We start from the raw sequence: 24,953 nt of genomic DNA on the forward strand, positions 1-24,953 counted from the left end.
TACGTCGAATTCGTGTCAGTTCAAGAAATTCCGATCTTGAGGTGAATGAAGAGATGCATAACCATGCTTTGATCCTGATCAAAAGATGTTGGATATCAGAAAGTGCTTAACCTGCAGTATCGCCATATTGACGCTAGAGAGAAGATGCCTAATGTGTAAAACTGCCATTCTTCTTTCGCAATGGCAAGCAATAAAACATTTCTGTATTTGCAAAAGAGTTGTATTAATGTAATACTTAACATTAATGAAATCCTAAAATAAGTTAAATTAAAGTAACAACGATATTATAAGGTTGTAGGGCGGAACGAAGTTAGCCAGGTCAGCTAGTTATTAATAAATAATAAATTATCACGTTTTATTCTTGTTTACTTCAGAACAAATTAAACTGAAAAGTGAAATAATGAAGCAAGTCCAAACAATTTTCAATTACAAATCAAATTATTCCAAGTAAGTAAGTATGGCAAGCGGCCGGATGGGATGTCTTGGATCCCTTGGAAGTTGGAATGTGGGACGGGCTTTGGTATGGGATGCTACTTGTGAGGAGACGTTTGCCCCGTCTCACCTGCCTCGGACAAGCAAAAAACAAAAAATGCTAGGGCGACCGCTGAGCAGGCGGAAAATAATAAACGGATCAAATAAGAGTCTCTCCTCCAACTTTAAGTTGGCGCCTGGCAGATGGTACCGGTGACTCTAGAGCTGGTGCTCGCCTCGCTCAACAAATAAGTATCGTAATACAGCGAGGAAATGCTGCCATCGTTAAAGGTACACTGCCACAGGGAACGATAATAAAATTAAATATGTTTTAATTTTATTATCATTATTATTCTGTAGGTTAAGAAAATTGTAAATACAGTATTACAAATAATTCTTTAAGTGTTCTTTTAAACTTAAGTCAATATTACTTGTATTATTATTGAACCTATTATTTACGGAATATAATCAAACAGCGAAACGACGTGACAACTGAACTACGGAGGCAATAGACGCTACATATAAGCAAAATTTACGTGTATTTAACGAAAATAAACTTACAACTTGCTTTGTCTTGATCTTTTAAGTTTTTCACTTCCCACATGTATTGCAAGCATTCTGAAACGATAATACGATATTTTTTAAGAGATCATAAGAATGGAGACCAGTACCTCCTTCCCGCACCTCCGCGGAGCTTGCCATTGAGTTAATTAAGTCATTAAACATCCAACAACATAGATCCTAAGTAACCCGTTAATACAGATTTATGTTTCCATAATAAATAAATAAAAATAAAATAAATCAGAGGCGCTACAACCTCTTTCGGTCTGGGCCTCAGATTTCTGAATCTGTTTCATCGTCATTTTTCAATCTAATAGCCAAGTAGGTGATCAGCCTTGCCTGACACACGTCGTCGACTTTTTGGGTCTAAGACATGTCGGTGTCCTTACGATGTTTTCCTTCACCGTTCGAGCGAATGTTAAATGCGCACATAGAAAGGAAGTCCATTGGTGCACCGCCGGGGATCGAACCTACGACCTCAGGGATGAGAGTCCCACGCTGAAGCCACTAGGCCAACAATGCTCAGCAATAAATATGCTTAGTATTTAGTCTCCACTAGCCTTATATGCTTTTCCTCGGTTTAGGCGTCATGGATCGTGCGTTCAAATGACTTTCTTGGTTAGTTAAGGTATTTCAAAAAACCTATGTATACTCTTGAAAATTTACGAAATTTGACGGAACGATACATAAGAAGTTTTAATGCATATTTAATTAAAGAGGTAATGTAAACAAATACATACTTGTTTCACTTATGCTTTGCCCTGGCCTATTGAAATCTGGCTTGACGGATACTAAAGGCTTGCATACTTCATCTGTTGCATTTGAAAAGTCCGATGATAGAGTTTCATTGTTCTGATTATAAAATAATAATTATTAAACAAATTACAAATTGAGGTTCTCATAATTAAAAAGTGTGTTACCTTTAATGCCTCCAAAATGATACTCTCTAAATCACTATTTGAAAAATCAAGGGTATCAACTTCTGAAAAAGAAATATGTAGATAGTATTAAAGTGACATGTAGTATTATATAGTGACTAGATATTATATACGACTTAACGATTTTTCTAAATGATTGTTTACCAGATATGAGTTACAGCGATACAGTTAAAGATATATAATTTTAAAAACACGAAGTGTTGCGGCGAATTCCGGCCATACACCGTATTTTACAAATATACAATTAAATGGAGAAAAAGTAAAAATTTCGCGTTGATTATTTAGAACGGAGCCTTTTTTGAGTTCCTGTATCACGCAATCCCAAGCAACTGAATCGAAATACACAAAAAATTTCGGGACCTGTATCGCTATTGCTATCGGAAGTTACTGGGGGCATGTATATATAAAAAAAGGACACCCACTGGGAAGATGGAATAAAAGCGATAGCAGGGAAGGATTGGAAAATAGTGGCGAGGATAAGAGACAAAAATTTGGAGAGACTCCGTCGGAGGTCAAGTACTTATGTTAAACATAATGTCATGGACTGGAATGTAATTTAATTTGAACGTACTTACGTACGTAGGATACATTCTCGGATAAAGGCAATTTTTTATTTTTGAGAATAATGGAATTGGAACTGTAATTTTTGGTGACAACCTACCTCCATTACACACACTAATTAAACATACTAAAGTTAGTAGAAACAGTTTATAGAGCATGATTAAATAATTATTATTTAATTAACCACAAGCGAGCATTGTCGGTGACCGCACATTTGTTATAAGGAAAATCTGTAGTTTACTTAGATACTTAAGTAAAGTTAGCTAATAAATAAAGTGTTATTATTTAGAGATCCATGTAAGCTGTGTTAATTCAATAATTATATTTTTATAAACAATTTTTTTTTAAAGCAATCGAGTGTTAACCCAAATACAGATCAGCCTTCTTTAATTATCAATAGACTTATTGTTTCGCTGGGAATCGAATGAGTTAAATGTTACAAGCATTAAACTATATTATGTACATAAGGATTATTTAGTCCAATGACAAAATTGCGACACCATCTATTATCGTTTTACCAATCACAACCTAACGAAACGTGTGATCCGTATTACTCTTCACTTCCTCAGCCCTAAACTGACGAACAACGCCGGTCATTGTTTATGCAAATATGACATCTAAGTGCACATATTTACATTGAATAACACATTTTTTCCGTTGCATACGATTATATGCTATTATTAGCTCATAAAATGCATTCTTCCTTATATGGATGACGTTATAATACAACTGTTGTCCTAATTGATAAAACAATTTTCCTGCCTGTGTATATTATGAGTATTGTAAATATGTATTTAAAATAACATAACTCTCAAAAGTAGGTTCATAAACAGTTTTAGATACGTTGGTGATTTCGATGACGTAGTTTCAGCCTGTTGACGTCCACTGCTGGATATAGCCCACTCCCCTAACTTTACAACCGGTTCTCCGTGCATTCAACGCCTTCCAGCCTCACCAGGTCTGTCCTAGCTGCGCTGACCTATCCTCGGACTCCATTTTTTTGGTTGATTGGACATCCATTCTTGAATGGACTACTAGAATAATTATTTATGAGCGCTTTCTGGCATCCTACTTGCTTGAATATTATGACATCTTCTGTTAGAATCGTAATGTTTATAAAAAAAGGGTGCGTGTACTTATGTACGCGCGTAAGAAGTTATACTACTTTGGCATTATTAAAAATAGTTTTTGATTGCATGCAAAAATTAATTACAATTAAATAATCAAAGACTGGAAAAGGAGTCATTATACGTAGTCAATGAAGTTCAGTTTACATTTGAAAAATTAAATAAATTTATTATTATTCTCTTACATTAAGTGTTACATTAATTAAAATTTTATTATTATTCGAATGTTTTTAAATTATGTCCAATGCCGTAGCATCTTCCGTGGGCAACTTCATTCTGTTAATTTTGTGTCACGTTGCGCGCGCATCGTTAAATTTCACTCTCATCAATTTTTAAGCCTAAAGAAGTATAACTTCAAAAAGGGCAGTTAGAGTATTCCTTAGTGGTTCGGAGCTTAGGCGTTAGAACGCCAATTATAAAGTGACATAAGACTATTAAACCATACAATTAAAATAATTTATATAGTGGGATAGAGATCGCATTTTATATAGTAAAAAATAATTGTATTCATACCGTAAAATTTTAATTACTGACACTTTACAATGTAAACTTATAATTAAAACAAATATATATTTAAATACAATTTTATTGGCATTAAGTTGTTTATCTTTGAGCAGTTAAAATCGTCTTGACGTTTTACGATGACCTTGTAAACAGGTTACAATTTACGTATTATGCATTAGATTTGCTCTAGCAAGGTCATCCTCAGATATATTTTGTATGAAATTGGTAAAGTTGTGATATCACTATCTAACTAAACTAACGGAGAGCCATAGGCTCATCTGTTATTAAGTGATACCGCCGCCGGACATTGCCAGGAGGCTAGCGAACTGTGTTGCTGGACTTTTAAGAATTGAATGATTAATAATAATAATAAACTTCATAATAAAATATGGTTGTGACTATAAGTTATGTTTGAAATTATTTTTTCAATAAAAAGTACTCTTAATGCTAAATATAATGCAACAATAAACCGTGTATGAAATTAAGTATGAGTAAGTGTATGAGTATGTAGTTGAATGTATGTATAGCTGACAGTTGTTATAAGCTGGGTTAGATTTTGCAACCTCTGAGTAATGACAACACATGTAGTAAAGCTTCTGTAGAATCGTAATCCAAATCTGGATAGTTAGAGTATCGAAAAATCCATAATCCAATCGGGAGATTTTATTTTAATCCAAAAATGTGTTGTCCAAACACAGTCAGATGATTTCGTAATCTTAGAATCTTAGCTGTATCTGAACTGAAAAGTCCATGGAGTTTGTCATAAACAGGTGGCCAAGATAAATAGATTTTTTAATGAAAAGGTTTTTGTTTCTCGGTGGAGTTTGACTGTAGGATATACGATTTGCGATGGGCTACTGTAGGAATTGTTCTTTTTGCATGTTCCAACTTAATAAGTGTAGATTCAGCCATTCCTCCCCATGCAGGAAGACAGTAGACTGACAAACTGCCGAGTACATTATTCTAATAACATCGTCCTCTGTGAATTAAAATAAGTTTATCATATTAGCTTTCTGATCCTAGAAGACAGCATCGATGTGCTTTTCTTAAGTTATATGGTGTACATATTTAGTACTTTCCATATGAGTAAAGTATTCCATTGTCTAGTGGCAGATTGCACTGTTCATATATACCTAATATTTAAACAATTGCAAAGCTACCCCTCTTACTTAATTCCATTCTACAAATTAAGATACAATTAGAGACCGTGTCAAAAGCTTTTGCAAGGTCTAAAAAGACACCGATTTCTTATATCCAATTTCTCACTCATAAACTCAGTGAGAATAGTGACAGTGTCTTTAGTTAATCTTTGTTTCCTCAACCCGAATTAGTTGTCAAAAAAGAGTAATTGTATTTCCAGAAATGAGAGTCGCCACATGGTCGCTATTCGTTTTAGGATCTTGGCTATAACTGGAAATAGGGATGTTGGTCTGTAATTTGAAACTTACATCCTGTTTCCAGACTGAGAGATTGGAGTTACATTAGGTAGCTTCATAGCTGCTACTTAAGATTATAAGGATGCATAGATAGGCTAAAAGAGCCGCTAGATTGGCTTTTTGAGTTGGCCTTAAGTTTAACAGTAAGTCTAACAGTAGCACGTATTTCTTCAACGTCTGAATGATGTATCAAATTGGATCACTTGGATGGATTGGATTTTATATATTTTTTGCTAATTGTTCCTTAGATGTGTGTATGTGATAGTCTTTTCAGCTGAGCTATTGAATATATTTGTAAAAAAGTTGTTAGCTTTATTCACTAATACCACGGAATCGGAGATTACTTGACATTGTTGGAACACCCCTTTGGGCCGATGTGACAGATACTCTTTACTCCCATAGGGTTTCTGCGTAATCGTGCCTTTTTCGTGAATCTTTTAGGTTCCATAGAATATAGTTGCAGAAGTTTCAATATTTTATATACTTTCCAGTAGTTCAAAATATTTGGGATCTTTTCTAGTGGAATATCTTATCTATCTTTGTGTAGAATATCTTAAGGTCTCACACATTTCAGAGAATAGGTTATCCATGGTTTCCTGATGGTTTTGGATTTTCTTGATGATTGCGATATTTTATTAAAATAAAACACAATATAATTTCCAATAAAATATATTCTGAAGTTTACTACATTAATATTTACAGTTACAGCTACCTAAGTCATTATAGTTTAAACATGGTATCATGTTCACTTAATTATTACTAAAGTAGTTAGTTTTAGTTTAGTTTTTACTTCTATTTGTACTTCTATATTTATTTATCGAATAGTACTAGTCTTATAACAGTGACGTTCCTCATTTATTACTACGTACATCGGAGAAATAATGAATCTATCGTCAAACATTTCACTTAAACTATTAGGGCCACACGTTTTGCTCAATCCAATTTAGATATGGCTTTATTTCAATATATACCACCTCATTAGATTTACATGTATCTGCTGAATTTTTATTATTTTGCGGAGGTATAATCGCCAATAGTTTATATAAAGCACCTTCATTTTTACTAACATTCAAATTAATTTGTAAAGTACTGCCGCATTTGCTCTGAAAAAAAGTAAGTTAAAAATAGAGAAATCACTTTTAGATCTTTTGTAGTGAGGGATGAACAATATGCAAAACCCATAAAGTTTGAGTAGCGAAGCTTTTAATGAAAAACTACTACGTGTAGACCCTTTTTCAAAAAATACAGCAGTAGCACAGTCAGAAGGATGGCTACATTATGCAAAAATCTAATGTCACAGAATATTTCTGACAAAAACCGACTTCAAGGATAAAGGTCTAAAAAATTAAATTACTATTGGTTTCACGCAAAACTAATATCTACTATATAAAAATAAGTTGGGTTTCCTTCCTGACGCTATAACTCCAGAACGCATAAACCGATTTCCACGGTTTTGCATTAGTTGGAATGGTCTCGGGCTCCGTGAGGTTTATAGCAAAGAAAATTCAGGAAAAATTTCAACAGAAAAGCGGGATCGCCAAACGAAATGCTACATAAAACGAAGCCATCTGGTGGCGAAACGGAGTTCGCCGAGTTTGCTAGTTTCTCATACAAATAATTGACTCGGATGTAATTGTACAACCAATGGAATTCTGAATTTGACCTCAACGTCAGATGACAAATTTTACCTCCAGGTGTTAGCTACTAATGATAATCAAAATAGTCTTTGGTATTGTTAAATGCATGACTTACCGGACAAGATGCGATCCCATCTATATTTATATTATCAGAGCAAAACATTTTCTGGTTAAAGTTTGTTTTAGTTTCCTTTGCAAAACAATTTTTATCAAATTTACTTATGCTGGCCGACTGCAATGTAGAGTTAAATGGTTTGTATATATTTTTACCTGAAAATGTAAAAAAATTTATCTTTCTTAATGTATTCTTGCCTAGTCTATTTAATATCTTGAATTTAATTAAGATAATGCTCTTTAAAACTTTAATGTTTGTTCTCTAATTTCCTGGTACAGATCCTTCAAATGAAGGCTTGGTAAATATCTCGGCTTGAATATAATTTTAACAGATTTAGAATGGTCTTTAAACGAAGGCAAACTTATAATAGTTAAATTTAAACTTCGTGTCATGAAAGTCCTCACAGATAAAAATTACGACACGAGTCGTCTATCAGACCAGCTATTCCTATAGCTGGCCTGATAGACAACTGATAGATGACACATACATTGACATGTTTACTATGTATTTGTTGTAGATTATACACATTGATAATGGCCTGATTATTGTTGTAAGGAATCATACTCAGTTAAGAACTTATTAAGACAAATGAGCACACACGTTTCGTTTGATTGTATTGGTCCAGTTGTCCAATCCACACAAGACACACAATTCACGATCGGTTTTTTGTTTTACATTCTCATCTAAACAGATATACAGTGGAGCTACAACCTTTTTAGGTCTGGGTACATTTTTGTATCTGTTTCATGATCATTTGTCAATCTAGAAGCAAGCAGTTTGGGTCTAACACAAGCCGGTTTCCTCACGTTGTTTCCCTTCACGTTAAATTCGCAAATAGAAAAAAGGCCATTGTTGCACAGCCGGGGCATGAACCTACGACCTTAGAAATGCGAGTGTAAGCCACTTCAAACCAACACTGCTAGTCTACCTACATAATAATAATGATACTAAATAATATTGAGACTGCCGATGTAAAGTTGACTGAAGTGTGCTTTTTATAATATTATATTCCGCCAACAACAACAAAACGATGGCGTTGAAGCTGAAAATTATGGTTTTTGATAATCAGATATTTTAGTGGATTCTACGTGTTGTCTATGGATTTTCATTAACTGGCGCAGGCCATAGTGAGTTATAATTATTAAATAACTTACTACTCCTAAAGTTCCATCCAGTTACAGATATAGGCCGATGGGAAATCTCCGCAACAGTTGATAAGCATACCGGCTGGATGTACTTTGAGAATTTTACAGCATTGCTAAGTTCAACGAGGGCCAGATCATTATAAATGTCTTTCTGCATTGGATGTTTTATGATGTGTTTAATTCCTATATTTACAGCCGTTTGGTGTTGTTTCTGAAATGTTTACATATACATGACACAGCTATTATATATACTATTATTCTAAATTATTTTATAATCCCATTTATGCATTTAATATGGGGAAATGACCTTGCATTTACCCAGTAGACAAAAATTATCATCACATTTCGATTGTTTAATCGATGATTTATCTTCATACATCAGGTAATCAGCATTCATGCCATTCCATTGCCATTAAAACGTTGGCAACGCACTCGCGAGCCTTCTTACTTTAAGAGTGTCAAAAACGTGAACAGATGACGCAAAAAATCTGTGCCTACCGTACAAATATCGTCTTATTTGTTTTATTTTTATTTTTATGGAACTGAAAAAGCAAGGAATCCAAAATCAACATAATACAATAAATAATTAAATCGATGTTTAATCCCGATGAAGGTCCTCGAATTTTATTAAGAGCATAACAGTTGTCATTAAATTAAGTTTATATAATATTTATAAATATTACCTTTATATTTGGAGTGCCAAGTCTGACAATATTTGGTGAGACTTTTAGGTTTTTGTTTGGATGCATGTAGCAGGTGAAAGCTGTCAATACAAAGTTGGGGCTGATGAGGGCCCCGGCACATTGCAATTTGAAACTGCCCCTCCCAGTTTTTAAACCAACTGCTGCCTGTAATCATTTTTATATAATAAAGTAAAGAAAAAGTGTTTGTTTAGTAGAATTCATAATCACGCATGTACGCAAATAGATGCTATGTTTGTAACGTGATATGAATGTATCAGATCCAAAAATTGGTGCCAACATAGTAGTTTGACCTCACTGCCATATAAAAACATCATTAGAAGAGTTTGAGATTGTGAGGACCTACAAATCATATTACGCTTGATGTTGTTACACATTACATTCACTAATTCAGTCACTTGCACCCACACACTCACTTATGCACTCACGCCTATTATAAACAGTAAAAAAATTGTAATTGAAAATAAAAAAAATTGTTATGGAAATTGCTATTAAGTTTTAAGTATTTGTTATGGATGATCTGTATCAGGCCACAGGGTTGAGCCATGAGGGTTCCCAATTCTTACACATTATAACGAATTTTTTATAGTAAAATTTAATTTTAATTTTATAGGAGATACAAAGCTCTATTTTAGGGACTTTATCATAAAATTGATCATATTAGTATTTACTTATTTTGTGCTGATTCTTGTATGAAAATCTGAAGTAGCTTACGATTTTCTATAGTATTTTATCTTTTCTTGTGTAAGTTATTTTTTTCGTAATCAGGAATAAATATCTTTTACCGTTAATTACAATCAAAAACAGATTGCATAATGTGTTGAGTGTAACATGCCTTTTTCCTTGATCATCTGCGCAGAGGCGATAATTCCGAAGGGATTTTTATACATAGTGCATTCACATACGGAAATATAATAGAAAATCATTGACACGACCAACTGAAATTTTCACTGACTCAAATTGGCCTAAGATTTTTATATATGTTTCATTGGTGATTTTTATTTGGATAAGTCTCTACTTCTGGGCATAGCACTGGTTTGAGTCTTGGATAAGCTGAATTCTCACATGCCTTCACTTCATTGCGCTATAGAACTACACAGTGTGCTGATTTTCGAGCTTGCGATCCCAAACTTTAGACTCGAGCGCCTATCCACTAGGCTTAAAGGAATTAAAATTATTCTGGTTTTTTAATGTATTAAGCTTAATTTGGCTAAGAATAAGAGTGTTAGTCGCACTAAGTACCTACATAATTTTGAAAATTGGTAACTAACATCTTCTGTGATTCGCCCAATAAAAATATATAAAAACGGATAAATATGTAGTAATTTGGATGTGTATGTGAGTTTTTTCAGGTTATTATCGATAGTGACATTTTAATAATTTTCTTAATAAATAAATGAGACTTACCATATGAGAATATTCCGGCGTAGATTCAACTGTCCACTGATTCTTACCTTAAAATTAATAATGGGACATTTAGATCTATTAAAAATTTGCCAGGGAATGCTTGGATTATCAGGAAATGTTCTGATCGAGACAATTGACCGTAAATTTTTATTGTTACTTTGGTTAATCCAGTTCAAACAATTTGTATGACTCAATACTTGGCGATTAAAAAGAGTGGCGGAAAGTTTCTTGCCAGTTCTTCATGCCCGCTCTACGCCCTTGACTTGCGAACTGGTAGTAAATGTAAATTTACAATTAATTTAACTTCTTTTTGACGTTCATAAGTGCACTTAGTTTACCTACATGGTATATAAACAGTAATTTTGAAACAGTTAGCAGTGTTGGCCTTGAGGCTTCAGCGTGCGACTCTCATACCTGAGGTCGTAGGTTCGATCCCCGGCTGTGCACCAATGGACTTTCTTTCTATGTGCGCATTTAACATTTGCTCGAACGGTGAAGGAAAACATCGTGAGGAGACCGACATGTTTTAGACCCAAAAACTCGACGGCGTGTTTAAGGCACTGGAGGCTGATCACCTACTAGCCTATTAGATTTTATAATCATCATGAAACAGATTCAGAAATCTGAGGCCAAGACCGAAAGAGGTTGTACCGCCACTGATTTATTTTAATTTTAATACACTTACATTTCTTATTAAATTCTCGTTGTCGCTCACGCAGATCAACCTCTGCTACATATTCGCCACATTCTATAAAAAACGTAATAATTAGTATCACAATGAAATCGCTTTGGAGGCAGATCACATGAGTATATAACCATTAATTAAACTCATTATCTATCAATTTTAGTAATGATATACCAGAAACAATCGGGCCTATATATGAAGTGATATTTCCATGGATACTCACTGCGCGCAGGCACGCGAGTCCGATTGTGGAGTTTTAATAATTATAAGGATGGAAGTGGTAATTTTTTTTTTTTTTAAGACAATTCACACCAATTGACCTAGTCCCATGCTAAGCTGGTGAAGCTTGTGTTATGGGTACTAGGCAACGGATATAGATACATATTATAGATATTAGACATATAAATACATATTGAAACACCCAAGACCTAAGCACAACACCAAATGCTCATCACATCGATGTTCGTCTCAGCCGGGGATCGAACCCAGGACCCATGGATTCGCAGTCAGGGGTACTAACCACTAGACCAATGAGTCGTCAATTTAATAATTAATAATAATACTTACTTCGAATACTTATTGAATGGTGGTTGCTGTGAAAATTGATTTTTGATGGAATTTCATAATTGCATATATCCAAAGATTCAAATCTACTGGGTACGTTCCTGGGAAACCTCTTTATTTTTGTTTCTGTCAATACTACAAATAAATAATGTATGTTGTAATAAAATAATTGTAATTATAAGTATGACTATATACGTACTACGTTAGTGAACATCTTATCGTTATAAAGAATAAAGGTTTGTAAATACAAAAAAAAACCAGCGTTGGCCTAGTAGCTTCAGCTTGCGACTCTCATCCCTGAGGTCGTAGGTTCGATTACCGTTTGTGCATCAATGTTTTTTCTGTCTATGTGCGCTAACACTCGCTCGTACGTTGAAGGAAAACATCGTAAAGAAACCGGCTTGCCTTAGACCCAAAAAGTCGACGGCGTGTGGCAGGCACAGGAGGCTGATCATCTACTCGCCTATTAGATTCATACAGATACAGAAATCTGAGGCCCAGACTTAAAAAGGGTTGTAGCGCCACTGATTTTATTATTTTAAATAAATTAATATTAAAATCTGAATGTCGGCTTAGCTATAACTTCAACACATACTTTATTATAGCTATGAGATACGACATAGTTTTATTGTTATTAATTTTAATAAAAACATAAATATAGAAGAATATAGAAGTACATAAATAGATAAACTTTATTAAATAAATTTAAAGTTTTTTTTTAAATTTAATTGTACATATACATACTGTTGTCCCCACATACCGAAGTAGAAAAAAGTACAATTATTATTAAGTAGCCATTTAAATATGGCCGAAACAAATAAAGAATAAAAGAAATTATAAAACAAAAGGATAAACAACATATAATGTAGGAATTCGGTTTCATATTTACCTGAATGACACAATATTAAAATCACCAAAGACAATTGTAACAAAGTCTCCATATTTATTATAATCCAAAGTTAATTTTCAAAACACGTTCAATTGTTATAGTTTCGGATGTTCACTGAGTCATTACTTGTTATAAGCCCTTGTTATATAGAAAATTATTTTACCTTAATTAGATATTTTGACATAAAAGGATATATAAGGATACATAATATAATATATAAGTGTATGTATTTTAGTATTATAGTTTTTTATCCTTTTATTAATTATAAAATATTTTTAAGACTACAATAAACAGAAAATTAAAATTTTATTTCACATTAATGAGATTAAAAAAAAAATTATTAGTGTGATACCTAAACATAACTAATTTTTCAATCTAATGAACGAACTGATCATTCTAGGTAAACGCTTAAAAAAATCGTCACTCTTTGAGTTTAAATTGTTGTTATCATGATATACTATTGAAGATTGAATCACAATAAACCCTTAAGATAAATTTGTTTTAAATGACTATTTAATTATAATTAATGATTCCCAATTTAAAAATTATACTTATCCTTATCCAATTACACTCACTACGCTGGATTTGCGACCCAAATAAAAGAATTGGTGATCATTTAAGTTTTTCTCAAAAGACTCGCCGATCGACTGGAGATCGCCTCAGTCTTTTTATATTTGATCTCATGCATCACGAACAAGGAGGACAATAAGATACTTATGAAAATATGTTATATTATATTATTATTTATAGAGAGGATATACATGTGTGAAAATAACATGAGAAGTTAAGTTCGCAAGAAGGCGCAGCGCTAACCAGATCCATGCAACTCCCTCAAAATCGAGTAGCCCTCAATTTTGCAGTACATAACTCACGAGGGGGACACTTAGTATAGAAGAAGTCGCATGGCTTCACTAACCATCCGCGCATATACACTGCAAATACATAATTATGTAGGAATCAAGAAAATAATAATAAACACGGCAAGGTTTCTAAAACGACTCGCCGAAAGGTCTCCAAGGAGTTGCTGAAAATGTTTACCGGGTCTTTTGTGCCTGACACACGTCGATTTTTAGGTATCATGTGGGTTTTCTTAAGAGGTTTTTCAGATAGGCAGCCAGATGAAGATGCTACTCTGCTCCTATACAAAGAAGTACAAATACTTAAAAATAAAGATACACTTCAGAATGAGCCCATTAGACTAAAATTGGGCTAGCTGATGGCGACATGTATCTCGTTCGTATATAATATTAAATTTCACATGTAAATAAAAAATAATTTTTGTAATGAGAAATAAAGTTCTTTAAACATTTCTTTTTAAAATATGAACATTGAATTCACAAGAAAATAATGTTGGAAAACCACGCCTAAATAGGTTTCACATTAATGCAGGTAATATAACAAAAATATATGTACATAGTTTTTTGGAAAAATCCGTTTCGTTGCGTTTTAAAATTACAAAAATATATTTTGACATCTCGATAAAAGTTGACACGACGTCGCCTTTGTACTCATGTACATAACTTCTTTACATCGTAAAGAAGTTATTCTTATCTCATTTTTACACACACTTGATTGAACACAATATTACAAGATAAACCTATTCATTCAAGAAAAATATAGTCCAGAGTTGTTTTTTCATGTAAAAGCAGAAATCTATTCGATTTATAAATCTGGGCATTCCTTTTGTTTCTTTTATAAATAATGAATAAATAAAATGTTTAATACAATCAATTGGTACTTTATATTTTAGTACAACTTGGGCATAAATTAAGGAAAACCTTAACACTAAAAACAAAATTATATTTCAATTGTTTTCCTACTCCTGGGCTTTGCCTAGATTTGTTTTAAATATAGCTGCAGTATTATGAAATATTTTGAAATTGTGACAAAAATTTGGATGCGTAGAGCGATTGAATGTTAATTTTCACACAGCACTTTATTTTTGAATAAAAATTGATAACATATCTTCCTTTTTCCCTCCCTCTAAGTCTCGGAAATCCTAAGTTTTAGATTTGTATAAATATGAACAAGAGTTAAAAATCAGTTTGCCAAAGAAGTTTCACTTCAGACATGTGTACTTTGTACGCACGCATTTTTTTACAGCATGTCTACGCCAAAACATGTGCCCTTAAACATAAATCAGTATAATTCCATCGGATAATATTTCGTCTCTTTTCGTTAAATTATGTTAACACTATGATGAAAAGAGGCAGAAGTACTTTTGTCAAAAAAGGTTCTAATACTAGATAGCCACTAATTAATTGGTGTGGATAATTACTCAAGGTTGCACTACGACTAAAGCCACAAAATTAAGGTAAATATAGCAAAATACGTCATTGTTTCATTGTTTCAATAATTTATTTATATTTTACAGCAATGCGGCATGTATTTATATGCTAGTGATATCTCTACACCAGACCCGTGAGAATCGTGACAGTGCGTTGGCGATCAGCCACGCGGCCTTTTGCATTCCACCTTGCCGACGACAACCAGCTTGTACATGTCCTAACGGATCCAGATGATCCGTAGCCGTAGCTAACGACAAATTAAAAACCACCTTCAGATTAGGGTAACCAATCGCCTTCACCGGGGAAGGCGTGGACCTTTACTTCGCACTTCGTCATTCCAGTGAGCCAAAAACAGCCCGAGGTGAGCTGTAAAGGCCCATATCATAAATATATATCATATCATAAAAAAGCAACCAGGTTGTCCATAGTATCTAGTTGGCAAAGGGCGATATGACCAAAGTAAGTTAGAACTCTTCTATCTTCTCTAATTATCTTCTGTCGTTGAGAGTTGCGTACAAACTCTAAGCTATAAGTACTTTTGTCTAAAAAGGTCCTAATACTAAATTGTCATGAATTAATTAGTTTAGATAATTCATGGTTTCATTATGACTAATATATGTATAATGAAAGTCCATTTATGGTGAAGAGACAATATAGCAAAATTACACATCATTGTTTAACTGTTCGCCTGCGCTGATGACGAGGTAATTACGGAAACTGAAGCCTATTTTGAGGTTAAAGACCAATCGTACTATAAAAAACTTGAGAGGTGTCAAGGGACACCCGGACGGAACGAAGTTCCTTTCGATTAATTTATTTTTTAAAGGTATTGCATTTTGCAAGGAAACTAGGGACCCCGAATTTATTGTACAGGGATTCTGGTGTACGTTTACTACGACTAATTTAGTTAAGAGATTCCAAATATAATTTTAATTTCTTGTCCCTACGAAAAGAAAAAGAAAAAGCCAACATCACGAGGTGTTTCCAGGCGGTCACCCATCCAAGTACTGACCTCGCCCGGCGTTGCTTAACTTTGGTGATCGGACGAGAACCGGTGCAATAGCAAATAGCAAAAAAGTGTCGTGACAACTTTTCGTAAGAATTTTTTCCGTCTAGCCCCCTTTCACAACGCGCGATAAGGAACTTCGTTCCAAAAATGGTATCGTCAAAGAATGACATGACCGCTGTAATCGTTGAATCGGTGTCGAAGGCGATATTGAATAATCAAATCAAATTCTATCAAATAATACAATTTTTACTATCCGATTAATTTTGTACTGCCATCGTTATTTATAGAAATAGTAAATGTAAATTTTTAATTTCATTTTATACGGATATCTCTCTATCTAAACTCTTCATGTGCAAATAACTCTTGCTGTTACAGTGAAGGAATACATCGTGAGAAAACCGACCTGAATTGGAGTCAAATTTGCAGAACCTGTAAATGGTTGTAGCGTCACAAAATTGTTTAATAATATTAATATCGAAGACTTAATCCGGTTATTTCGTTTATTGATTGATTTGGGATAATGCAGTTTGAAGGGGTAATAATCTAGGAATATACAGTGTCAGCCTAGTGGCTTCAGCGTGCGACGCTCATCCCTAAGGACGTAGGTTCGATCCTCAAGCTGTGCACTAATGGACTTTCTATCTATGTGCGCATTTAACATTCGCTCGAACGGTGAAGGGAAACATCGATAGGAAACCGACTTGCCTTAGTCTCAAAAAGTCGACTACGTATAAGTAGCTGATCACCTACTAGCCTATTAGATAGACAAACGATCACGTAACAGCTACAAAAATCTGAGGCCTAGACCTAAAAAGGTTGTAGCGGCATTGTTTTTTTTAAACTTAATATTTCTCATATTAAGTTTTCACCGTTATTGTCGTGGATATGAATTCGTGGTATTTAAAACAACATTTATTCATACATTTTTATAAGTAAATGTTAATGCAACACATACATAATACTACATAGTATTTAATCACACAGTTGGATGATACATAATAGCTGTAGCCATATCCATTATAAGACATGTTAATGATAACACGATCAAACATTACAATTTTGGCCACACAACACTTTCAATCCAATCAAGGAACGGAGAGATTTTTGTATATACTCCAGGCAGGTCCTTCCTTCCACACTTATGCCCAAATGACGTCACACCAATAATCATATGCATAGATCCTTCGTATTTAGTATCTTTTATCTTTACTTGTAGTGGTCCGCCCGAATCTCCCTGTAATAAATATTTTATATTCACTCAAGGAAATATGTACTGCAATATGAAACGCCCGTAGTCTATGATCAAATAGAATTTTTTTAAATCATATCGTTCTTACTTGGGGGGCTTTTTTTTAGTATCCGAGGTGGACATACGTTTGGGTATTCCCTGCCCCCGAAAGTTAAAGGGGTATGTAGGACACGACCCACACCAGAATATCTGCTATTCAGAGACTGGGTGAGCAATACCCACTAAAACCACCTCGAGTAGTTCCTACAAAGCTGCGTTGCAGAGGCTCCGGGGTCGCTCTCGCATTCTACCAGGGCCTCGGTGAATTGTTAACTGAACACATTTATTTTAATTTCTCACTTGGCATGTATCGACTCCTCCATTAATATTTCCTGCACACATCTGGTTGTCCATCAGACCACCCCAGTTCCTGTCCCGATACACCATCAGTAGGAAATCACAGTACTTTGATTCAATTATGTCCACATTGCCTGCCTGTACTTCTGATGATGGTTTTGAAGACTTTTCTGAAATGATTAATTAAAATATTAATTAATAAAGGATGTTTATTCAATTAAAGTGGTGTTGTGGTAGGGCCACACCAAATTCCAATATGATTTTGTACGAGTATGTAAACACTGGAAACAAAAAAAACTAAGTTTCTTGGCTATTCGTCTGAGAACAAGGTGCATTTTAAATGGCCTGTAAACTTAGCTATTGTAACAGCTTTTCATGAGCTACGTATTGATTTTAATTGTTATTGACTAGCTTTCATTAATAATAACTAAGAAAGGAAATTTAAACATCCGCTTTGAGTTATTCCCCAATTATATTATTTAGTTCGGGTCACCAGTACAATTCCTTAATTTATAGCAAGATTTATATCCTCGTCTCTTTCTATCAAATTGTGCTACGCTGTGTTGAAAGACGATATGTTAGTACTTTGGTGAATACAGTGTTACTGATTTAATTTTGATGATCATGGTAGATAGAGCCTAAACAATAATTTTATCAATAAACAATTTCCCTCACCGTTCGTAATACCCCAACCGGAAACGGTTACTTGATGCCGGGACGTAAAATATTTTCCCTCAAGACAGGCAGGTTGGATGAGTTTAGAGAATTCCACTTCAGCAACAAGCTGCACTAGTGCTATATCAAAATATTTCACAGGAGACTTCCAATACGGGTTTGTAATAAATTTCTTGATATTGATATCCACGGGTAATTCGAATTTTGAATTCTGAAAAAATACCGTTACGTATCAACTACCGATTTTTAGACAAGTGCTTGAGAACAATTTAGGCTTAACCAAGAAGACTAATTTATAAAAATAGAGCTCAGATTGAGAGTCGCAAACCAGGCCGACAGTGATCTGAGTATTGTAGAACTATGCGTTCGTTAATTTGAAAAAGCAAAATAACAAATAATTCACATAAAATGTGATCCAAGAAGTAGAGATAGGGTTGACAACACGTCTTGTTGCATAGAGCAGAAATATGCGTAGGTTATAAGGCTGTCATAAGACTTCTTTGTTTGATATAGATGGTATGTATTCATCATTGGATTTTTATTTCTGTATGTTGTTGAGAATTTTACAAATATCCAAAAATAACTTACAATACCTCTATATCCCTTGTGCCCAGTCTAACAATGTCTGGACCTGGACTCTCCAGTTCCCTGTTGATAGTTTTAGAGCAATGCGCAGCAGTTAATACAAAACTAGGGCTTATCAAAGAGCCTCCACAGAGGAATGCCCATTGGTTCATCTCTTTTATTTTCCACCCAATTGCTGCCTGAAAGACCATAAATTGTGGTGAGTCACAAAAGTTTCTGGTATTTTTTCTGTTTCTATTTGTGCAATACAATACAATATATGTCTACAGGTTGTTTTAGTTACTGAATCTAAAGGAGTGTTTCCCAACATATTTATTCCCATAGCTTTCCTAAAATTCCTATGCGTCTAAGTAACATACATAAATTTTAATATTTAAAATTGAATTGCTCACTTAAGTATCTTAAATGATAGGTTTTAGGAAAAAATTACTTGAAAATGGTTAGCGAAAGTAAAGAAAGTAGTAAGTAGATTATAAAACATAGTATAGTGAAAAACTGAAATTACAAATAATTATTTAAAAAAAAATCGAATTGTCCCCTTAACAATGCCTAAACTGCCCCCATGTGGGGCGTGGGCCCCACGTTGGGAAACACTGATCTAAAGGTTCCGAGAATACAACTATCAAGGGAATTACTAAGGCGAAATTACCACTTTTCGCTTTAGCCTTCTACCTAAGAGTACAGTTTCACCGGAACTGTCATGTGAGAGGATCGCGCTCTCAAACCCACAGAGGCGGCGAATCACCAGCTATATTTCTATTTGAGCATGGAATTGCATATAAAGAAATTAAAAAAAAACACATATTACAGGCTATCTCTAAGTGTCAAATATTATAATTAACTAAATGTTTCTAGTTTAGAGAATCTTACGTACCATGTGTGGATAATCACCCTGCTTGGTTGAATACTTGCTTATTATTACTCGAGTGGGTACTTCGGAAGGTTTCTGACCTCGCTTTATCATGCCTGGAATGAGACAAGATATTTCGTACAAAATAAAAACAGTGAGAGGGAATAAAAACTTCGTTCATCAGTTTCAAAGATTAAAGCAATTTATTTCGATTTCCATTGATGAAAATTATTTAAAGTAAATTTAATTTATAAAATTAAACCGCCTTCAAATACCTACTATGGTGTCAGTGACAAACAAATGACATATAACATACGTAAATGTAACGCTTTAGTCTTTAGAAGAAATGTATTCTAATTATTACACGAGATATCATACGAGATGGACGTGTTTACATGTGATGCTGTAGAGCATTAGGAAGCGAGAGCGAACCTTAGGAAGTACAGTATCAAGAAAAGAGCGTACCAATTCTTAAAAGGCCGGCAACGCACTCGCGAGCCCTCTGGCATTGAGAGTGTCCATGGGCGGCGGTATCACTTAATAACAGGTTAGCCTCCTAGCCGTTTGCCCCCCGTTCTATTAAAAAAAGCCTAGAAATGCCTGGATCCATGTCATAAAGTTACTTTCAAAAATTTGTAGACAAACATACAAACACTTACGAAATTTAGTTTACGAGCTAAGTATCCGAGTAAGGTACTCAAATATAATATTCAAAAAACAAAATTTAGATTCAGGCCAAACTGATCTAAATTTAAAAGATAAAAAAAAATATTAATTTTTGAAAAATTTCAATTGTAGTTAAGCACAAATATAATCAATAAACAGTGCTGCCTTGCGATTCTGTAACTCACTTTTCGAACTCGTAAAATGACTACTTTACGACAGATTTGAGCGCGACCGCCGCTCTGAAAACCGCTGTGTGAGTTCGAAAAGTGAGTTACAGAATCGCAGGGCAGATATGCTGATCACCTGAGATTGGCACTGGGTAATACAAATATATATACTTACATCTTTCTTCTCTGTCCCTAATCGTTTCACGATTAACCAAATCTACCATGTACTCTGCGCATTCTGTCAAAATAATTTTTAATTGTTAATGGATCACTTAACATTTTTAAATGACATCCGATTGTCTTTATAAGACGGTGTCTATTATCTAATTACATGCATGCATTTAGTAGTTCTTAGTTCTGATTACAGTGGCGGATTTACAAATTTACAAGGTACACTAGGCTGTGAAATTTTTACCGCCCTTGCCTCTACAATTGTATTGTCCCGGATTATTTTTAAATCCACAAATTTCAGTGCACGTAAAATAATCTTTTGGTTTGATGTATTAGCACAAAATTGTACATAAACCATCCAGTCCGCAGCCCCAGCAGTAGTATTGACTGACATGTATAGGTATGAACCTAGGGGCAAGAGGGAAGAGGGAAATACACTTTCTGCCATCTCGCTCATACAAAGTACACTGATGGCACCGAGGTCGATTACTGGTTGGGGGGTTGGACAAAGTTTGCTGCTGAATTTTTGATTTCTATGAGGTAGCAAAAAAATGGGTTCCCAAATTTGCCGCCCAAGGCAAATCCGCCACTGTCTGATTACATCTAAGCTTAGTTTAGCTCGGACCAATAACCCGTCGCCTGGAGTTCCTAGTTTTGATTCCCGATAGTGTTTTATTTATTTATGCCTTATAAAATATCAACAGATATCCGTCTGCCTCTTGCCCCAATACAATATTGTAATTTTTATTGCAATTTATGATAAATAAAAAATAAATCAGTGAATCAAACCTTTTTAAGTTAGGCCTCAGAGTTCTGTATCATTATCATTTGTCAATCAAATAGGCAAGTAGGTGATCTTTCTATGCCTGACACACGTCGTCGACTTTTAGGGTCTAACGCAAGTCGGTTTCCTCACGATATTTCCCTTCACCGTTCGAGCGAATGTTAAATGCGCATAGATAGTAATATATATCTTACTATCATAGATAGTCCATTGGTGCACAGCCGGGGATCGAACCCGCGACCTCAGGGATGAAAGTCGCACGCTTAAACCACTAGGCCAACACTGCTCATATGATATTTGTGCTTAATATTAATCTATTATTTTACACTGATTTAAATAAAGCAAACCTACTCAAATCACTGATCCTGGCACCATTTATTGAGAACCGTGGTTTTACCGGGATGAAAGTGGTACATGGGTCTATATTTACTGGTTTTTTGATATTTCTATCTGTGGTATCATTTGTATTCACTTTAAAGGTAATTTGAACTTCCTCAGATAATGTTCCGTTTGAATATCTCTTCCGAAATGGCTTGTATTCGTGGAGAACGCCAAATAACCCTGTGTAGGTAAAAATAAATTAAAAATGTGGACGCCAGAGCATTTATGTTTGGACCCTCTTGTGTGTTTGGGCCATGATGATTTTTGTTTTCCCAGAAATTAAACATAAGAACTGAATATCCCTTATTAGCTACGCGGGCCACTGCACTTTCATTATAAGGCAATATTATTATTTTTGTTACAATACCTAGTTCCCTTTCCTTGATACGTATCTATATCCATTACTTAATTCGTAATTTATGATTGGATTTTTTTTAAGGAATCCGGGCAGTAAGAGTCTTATTTGTGCCTTAAATATGTCTGTCATCGTAATACAATTTTTATTATACTAGTAAACTCGGCCCAGCGTTGCTGTGGCTAAGATTTTTGTTATATTACATAGTAATAAACTATTCAAGAGAAACGGTAGGAGAACACCAATCCACAATGCTTTTTTGGTGGTTATGCCATTAAATTGTAGCTTATGTGAAACGTTGGTATTTATTTTGATTAGGATCAATACCTAGGTACGAATAAAGAGCCTTTTCTAGCGGTGGTATTTTAATAAAAAAATAATAATAAAAGGACGCTTATTATGACGTAACTATAAAAGATAGAGACATGCTGTTTTTTATAGATAGTGATGTGTCCTGAAAATTGAAATACACCATTTTGTTCTATCATTAATAGTTTTCGCAGCGCACGCGATTGAAGGAAGTTTTTTGTTTATTTTTTACACCTTGGGTTAGATTATTCAAGTTTTAGTAAGCATCCCTAATTTTTTTGAAAATTTAACAAAGCCTATGTCACTCGGGAATAGTGTAGCTTGCCAACGGTGAAAGAATTTTTGAAATCGGTTCAGTAGTTTCGGAGCCTATTCATTTCAAACAAACAAAAAATCAAATCTTTCCTCTTTATAATATTATATTAGTATAGAAATACCAAGTGAGCGCTTTTTATTAATAACGGTGACAAATATTGACTTAACAAAATTTTTGCACATTAAATGTTTGTGCTCACGAGTCTAACAGTAACCTTTAACATATACATAATAAAGGAACGATATTGAAAAAAAAAATATATAAAAACATATTTGTTTATTATGTCTTATTAATAAGTTATATATCCAATGCTTACCCGTACTATGTATTACAACACCCACCAAAATCCATACAATATTTATTCTAAAACACAAAAACATTTTATTAACAAAAATTCGATTCGATTAAGGAAAAATTGCTCTAATACGTAATGTCGTCTGAACATCTGTAACTCTTCTGACATTTTATCATAAAATGGCTGACTAATTATAATAATACTCGTTTAAATTCTAAGGTCCGTATTTCCATATATTACACTATTATAAATAACGTGTTTGCGGAAAAAAATAATAAACACTGTTATCGCTAGTATTTCAAAACATAATTATTTTTTAATCGATTCTAAACAATCCCATTTCAAGTATCATAATGTTTGGGGAAAATTGCTTTAAATAATATAATGTTATCATAATATTCTCAATTCATTAAATAATTAGGATTAGAATATTATAAGACCTCAACTCAACAATAGCCCCAGTAACATTTATAACTGAGCCTTAACTATTGATGTATGGTTACTTCCGCAGCGATATCTGATTGTTTATCAATTACTAGCTGGCCTGGCGAACATCGTACCGCCTAACAGGATTCTTTATTTGTTTAAAATACTTATTCTGCTATTCGGGACACCGGTCCAGCTAGTAACATAAAAAAAAGAAAATTGAAAAGACAACAAATACATTATGTCAAAAAATAAAAATTTACCTTCCCGGAACCCCTCCACTAACATTTGAACTTTATGATATGGTATTAAAGTTCAAATTGACTTTTAAGTATTATTACGAATATTTTGTATGGGACTATAGAAAAGTGTTGTTTTTAGACTTTTTCACTCAATTTTTTTAAATTTTTCTCCGTAAGAACCATCCTCGTACTTCAAGGTATATTATAAAAAAAAATCAGACAAATCGGTCAAGTCGTTTTCATGTTATGTCGTGACAACGGAAAACGGGTTTCATTTTTATATATGTAGATTTTCTAGTTATTAAGAAGCTATGTCAGATGTCAAACGTACAGTGATAAGTTATTTTCTTTTTAAGAAAATTACAAGTCAATTTGTTTTTGTGTTAGTGTAGTAATTAGCTGTGGTAAGGAATATACCGGAACAAAAAGAGCTGTCAGGTGCAAAGTCCACGAGTTTTGAGTAGTAGTAGTAGAGTAGTAATAGTCTTCCGTCTCTTAGGATATTAGAGCGACTAGGAAGTTATAAGAGTTTGTCAGGAGAAGTAATCGTGCCTACGTTACGGAAAGCGTACTGGAAAACGTATACGTAAAAATTACATATTGATGACATATTCACGATAATGTATAAGGGGAACGGATGGAAGGATGATAGTGAATGGCGTGGGAAAATGCTTTTGTGTATCCAAATTAAATACAAATAAAAGATAAAGAAACTGTAAGTTTACTTCTTGTTCAGATTAGGTTATATAATATAGTTTTTTGAAAATACATTACAACATACATTGAGCCATACCACAAGTCCATTGTTGAAATTCTGATGACATTTAACTGAATATATTCACATTCCTTTGTAACAAATATAATTTAATTTACCTTATAGTAACATATAATTTATTTTAAGTAATTAACAATTAAATGCACATATGTACTAATTATACACATATCATATTAACAGATAAAATTGGTAACATTAAGGAAAATATTTGCGGTCTGACTACTGTAACTGCAATTTATTACATTCTAATTAACAGCAATGTTAGCTTGGTTGAGCTTCATTTTTCTAAGTACGATGTTAACACTGGATTGTACAGGGAAGGAAGATCTGCGT

The 24,953-nt window shown here is 33.9% G+C and overlaps 3 protein-coding genes across 4 annotated transcripts; all 3 read right to left on the reverse strand.

Annotated features, from left to right (window-relative positions):
- Window positions 1–988: 988 nt before the first annotated feature.
- On the reverse strand, window positions 989–2,765 carry LOC125050360. The gene is made up of 4 exons (XM_047650137.1): window positions 2,632–2,765; window positions 1,953–2,014; window positions 1,773–1,884; window positions 989–1,089 (listed from the first exon to the last, which is right to left on the reverse strand). The coding sequence occupies exons 1-4, from the start codon at window positions 2,687–2,689 to the stop codon at window positions 1,004–1,006; spliced, it is 318 nt and encodes a 105-aa protein (XP_047506093.1). The 5' UTR covers window positions 2,690–2,765; the 3' UTR covers window positions 989–1,003.
- Window positions 2,766–6,278: 3,513 nt separating this feature from the next.
- LOC125050407 (kallikrein-11-like) lies at window positions 6,279–12,848 on the reverse strand. Its single transcript, XM_047650251.1, has 8 exons — window positions 12,742–12,848; window positions 11,856–11,987; window positions 11,289–11,351; window positions 10,604–10,650; window positions 9,179–9,343; window positions 8,505–8,706; window positions 7,351–7,505; window positions 6,279–6,701 (listed from the first exon to the last, which is right to left on the reverse strand). Exons 1-8 carry the CDS (start codon window positions 12,791–12,793, stop codon window positions 6,513–6,515), a joined length of 1,005 nt encoding a protein of 334 aa, XP_047506207.1. The 5' UTR covers window positions 12,794–12,848; the 3' UTR covers window positions 6,279–6,512.
- Window positions 12,849–16,949: 4,101 nt separating this feature from the next.
- Window positions 16,950–23,350, reverse strand: LOC125050625 (serine protease snake-like). Of its 2 annotated transcripts, XM_047650583.1 has the most exons (8): window positions 23,199–23,350; window positions 21,873–22,082; window positions 20,742–20,804; window positions 19,758–19,849; window positions 18,892–19,062; window positions 18,299–18,509; window positions 17,627–17,793; window positions 16,950–17,272 (listed from the first exon to the last, which is right to left on the reverse strand). In XM_047650583.1, exons 1-8 carry the CDS (start codon window positions 23,260–23,262, stop codon window positions 17,090–17,092), a joined length of 1,161 nt encoding a protein of 386 aa, XP_047506539.1. In that variant the 5' UTR covers window positions 23,263–23,350; the 3' UTR covers window positions 16,950–17,089. The 2 variants fall into 2 exon arrangements, with proteins under 2 accessions (XP_047506539.1, XP_047506540.1); XM_047650584.1 differs by lacking the exon at window positions 21,873–22,082.
- Window positions 23,351–24,953: the final 1,603 nt, after the last annotated feature.

The sequence above is a fragment of the Pieris napi genome, chromosome 6, assembly GCF_905475465.1.
Source record: "Pieris napi chromosome 6, ilPieNapi1.2, whole genome shotgun sequence".
Classification (NCBI taxonomy): domain Eukaryota; kingdom Metazoa; phylum Arthropoda; class Insecta; order Lepidoptera; family Pieridae; genus Pieris; species Pieris napi.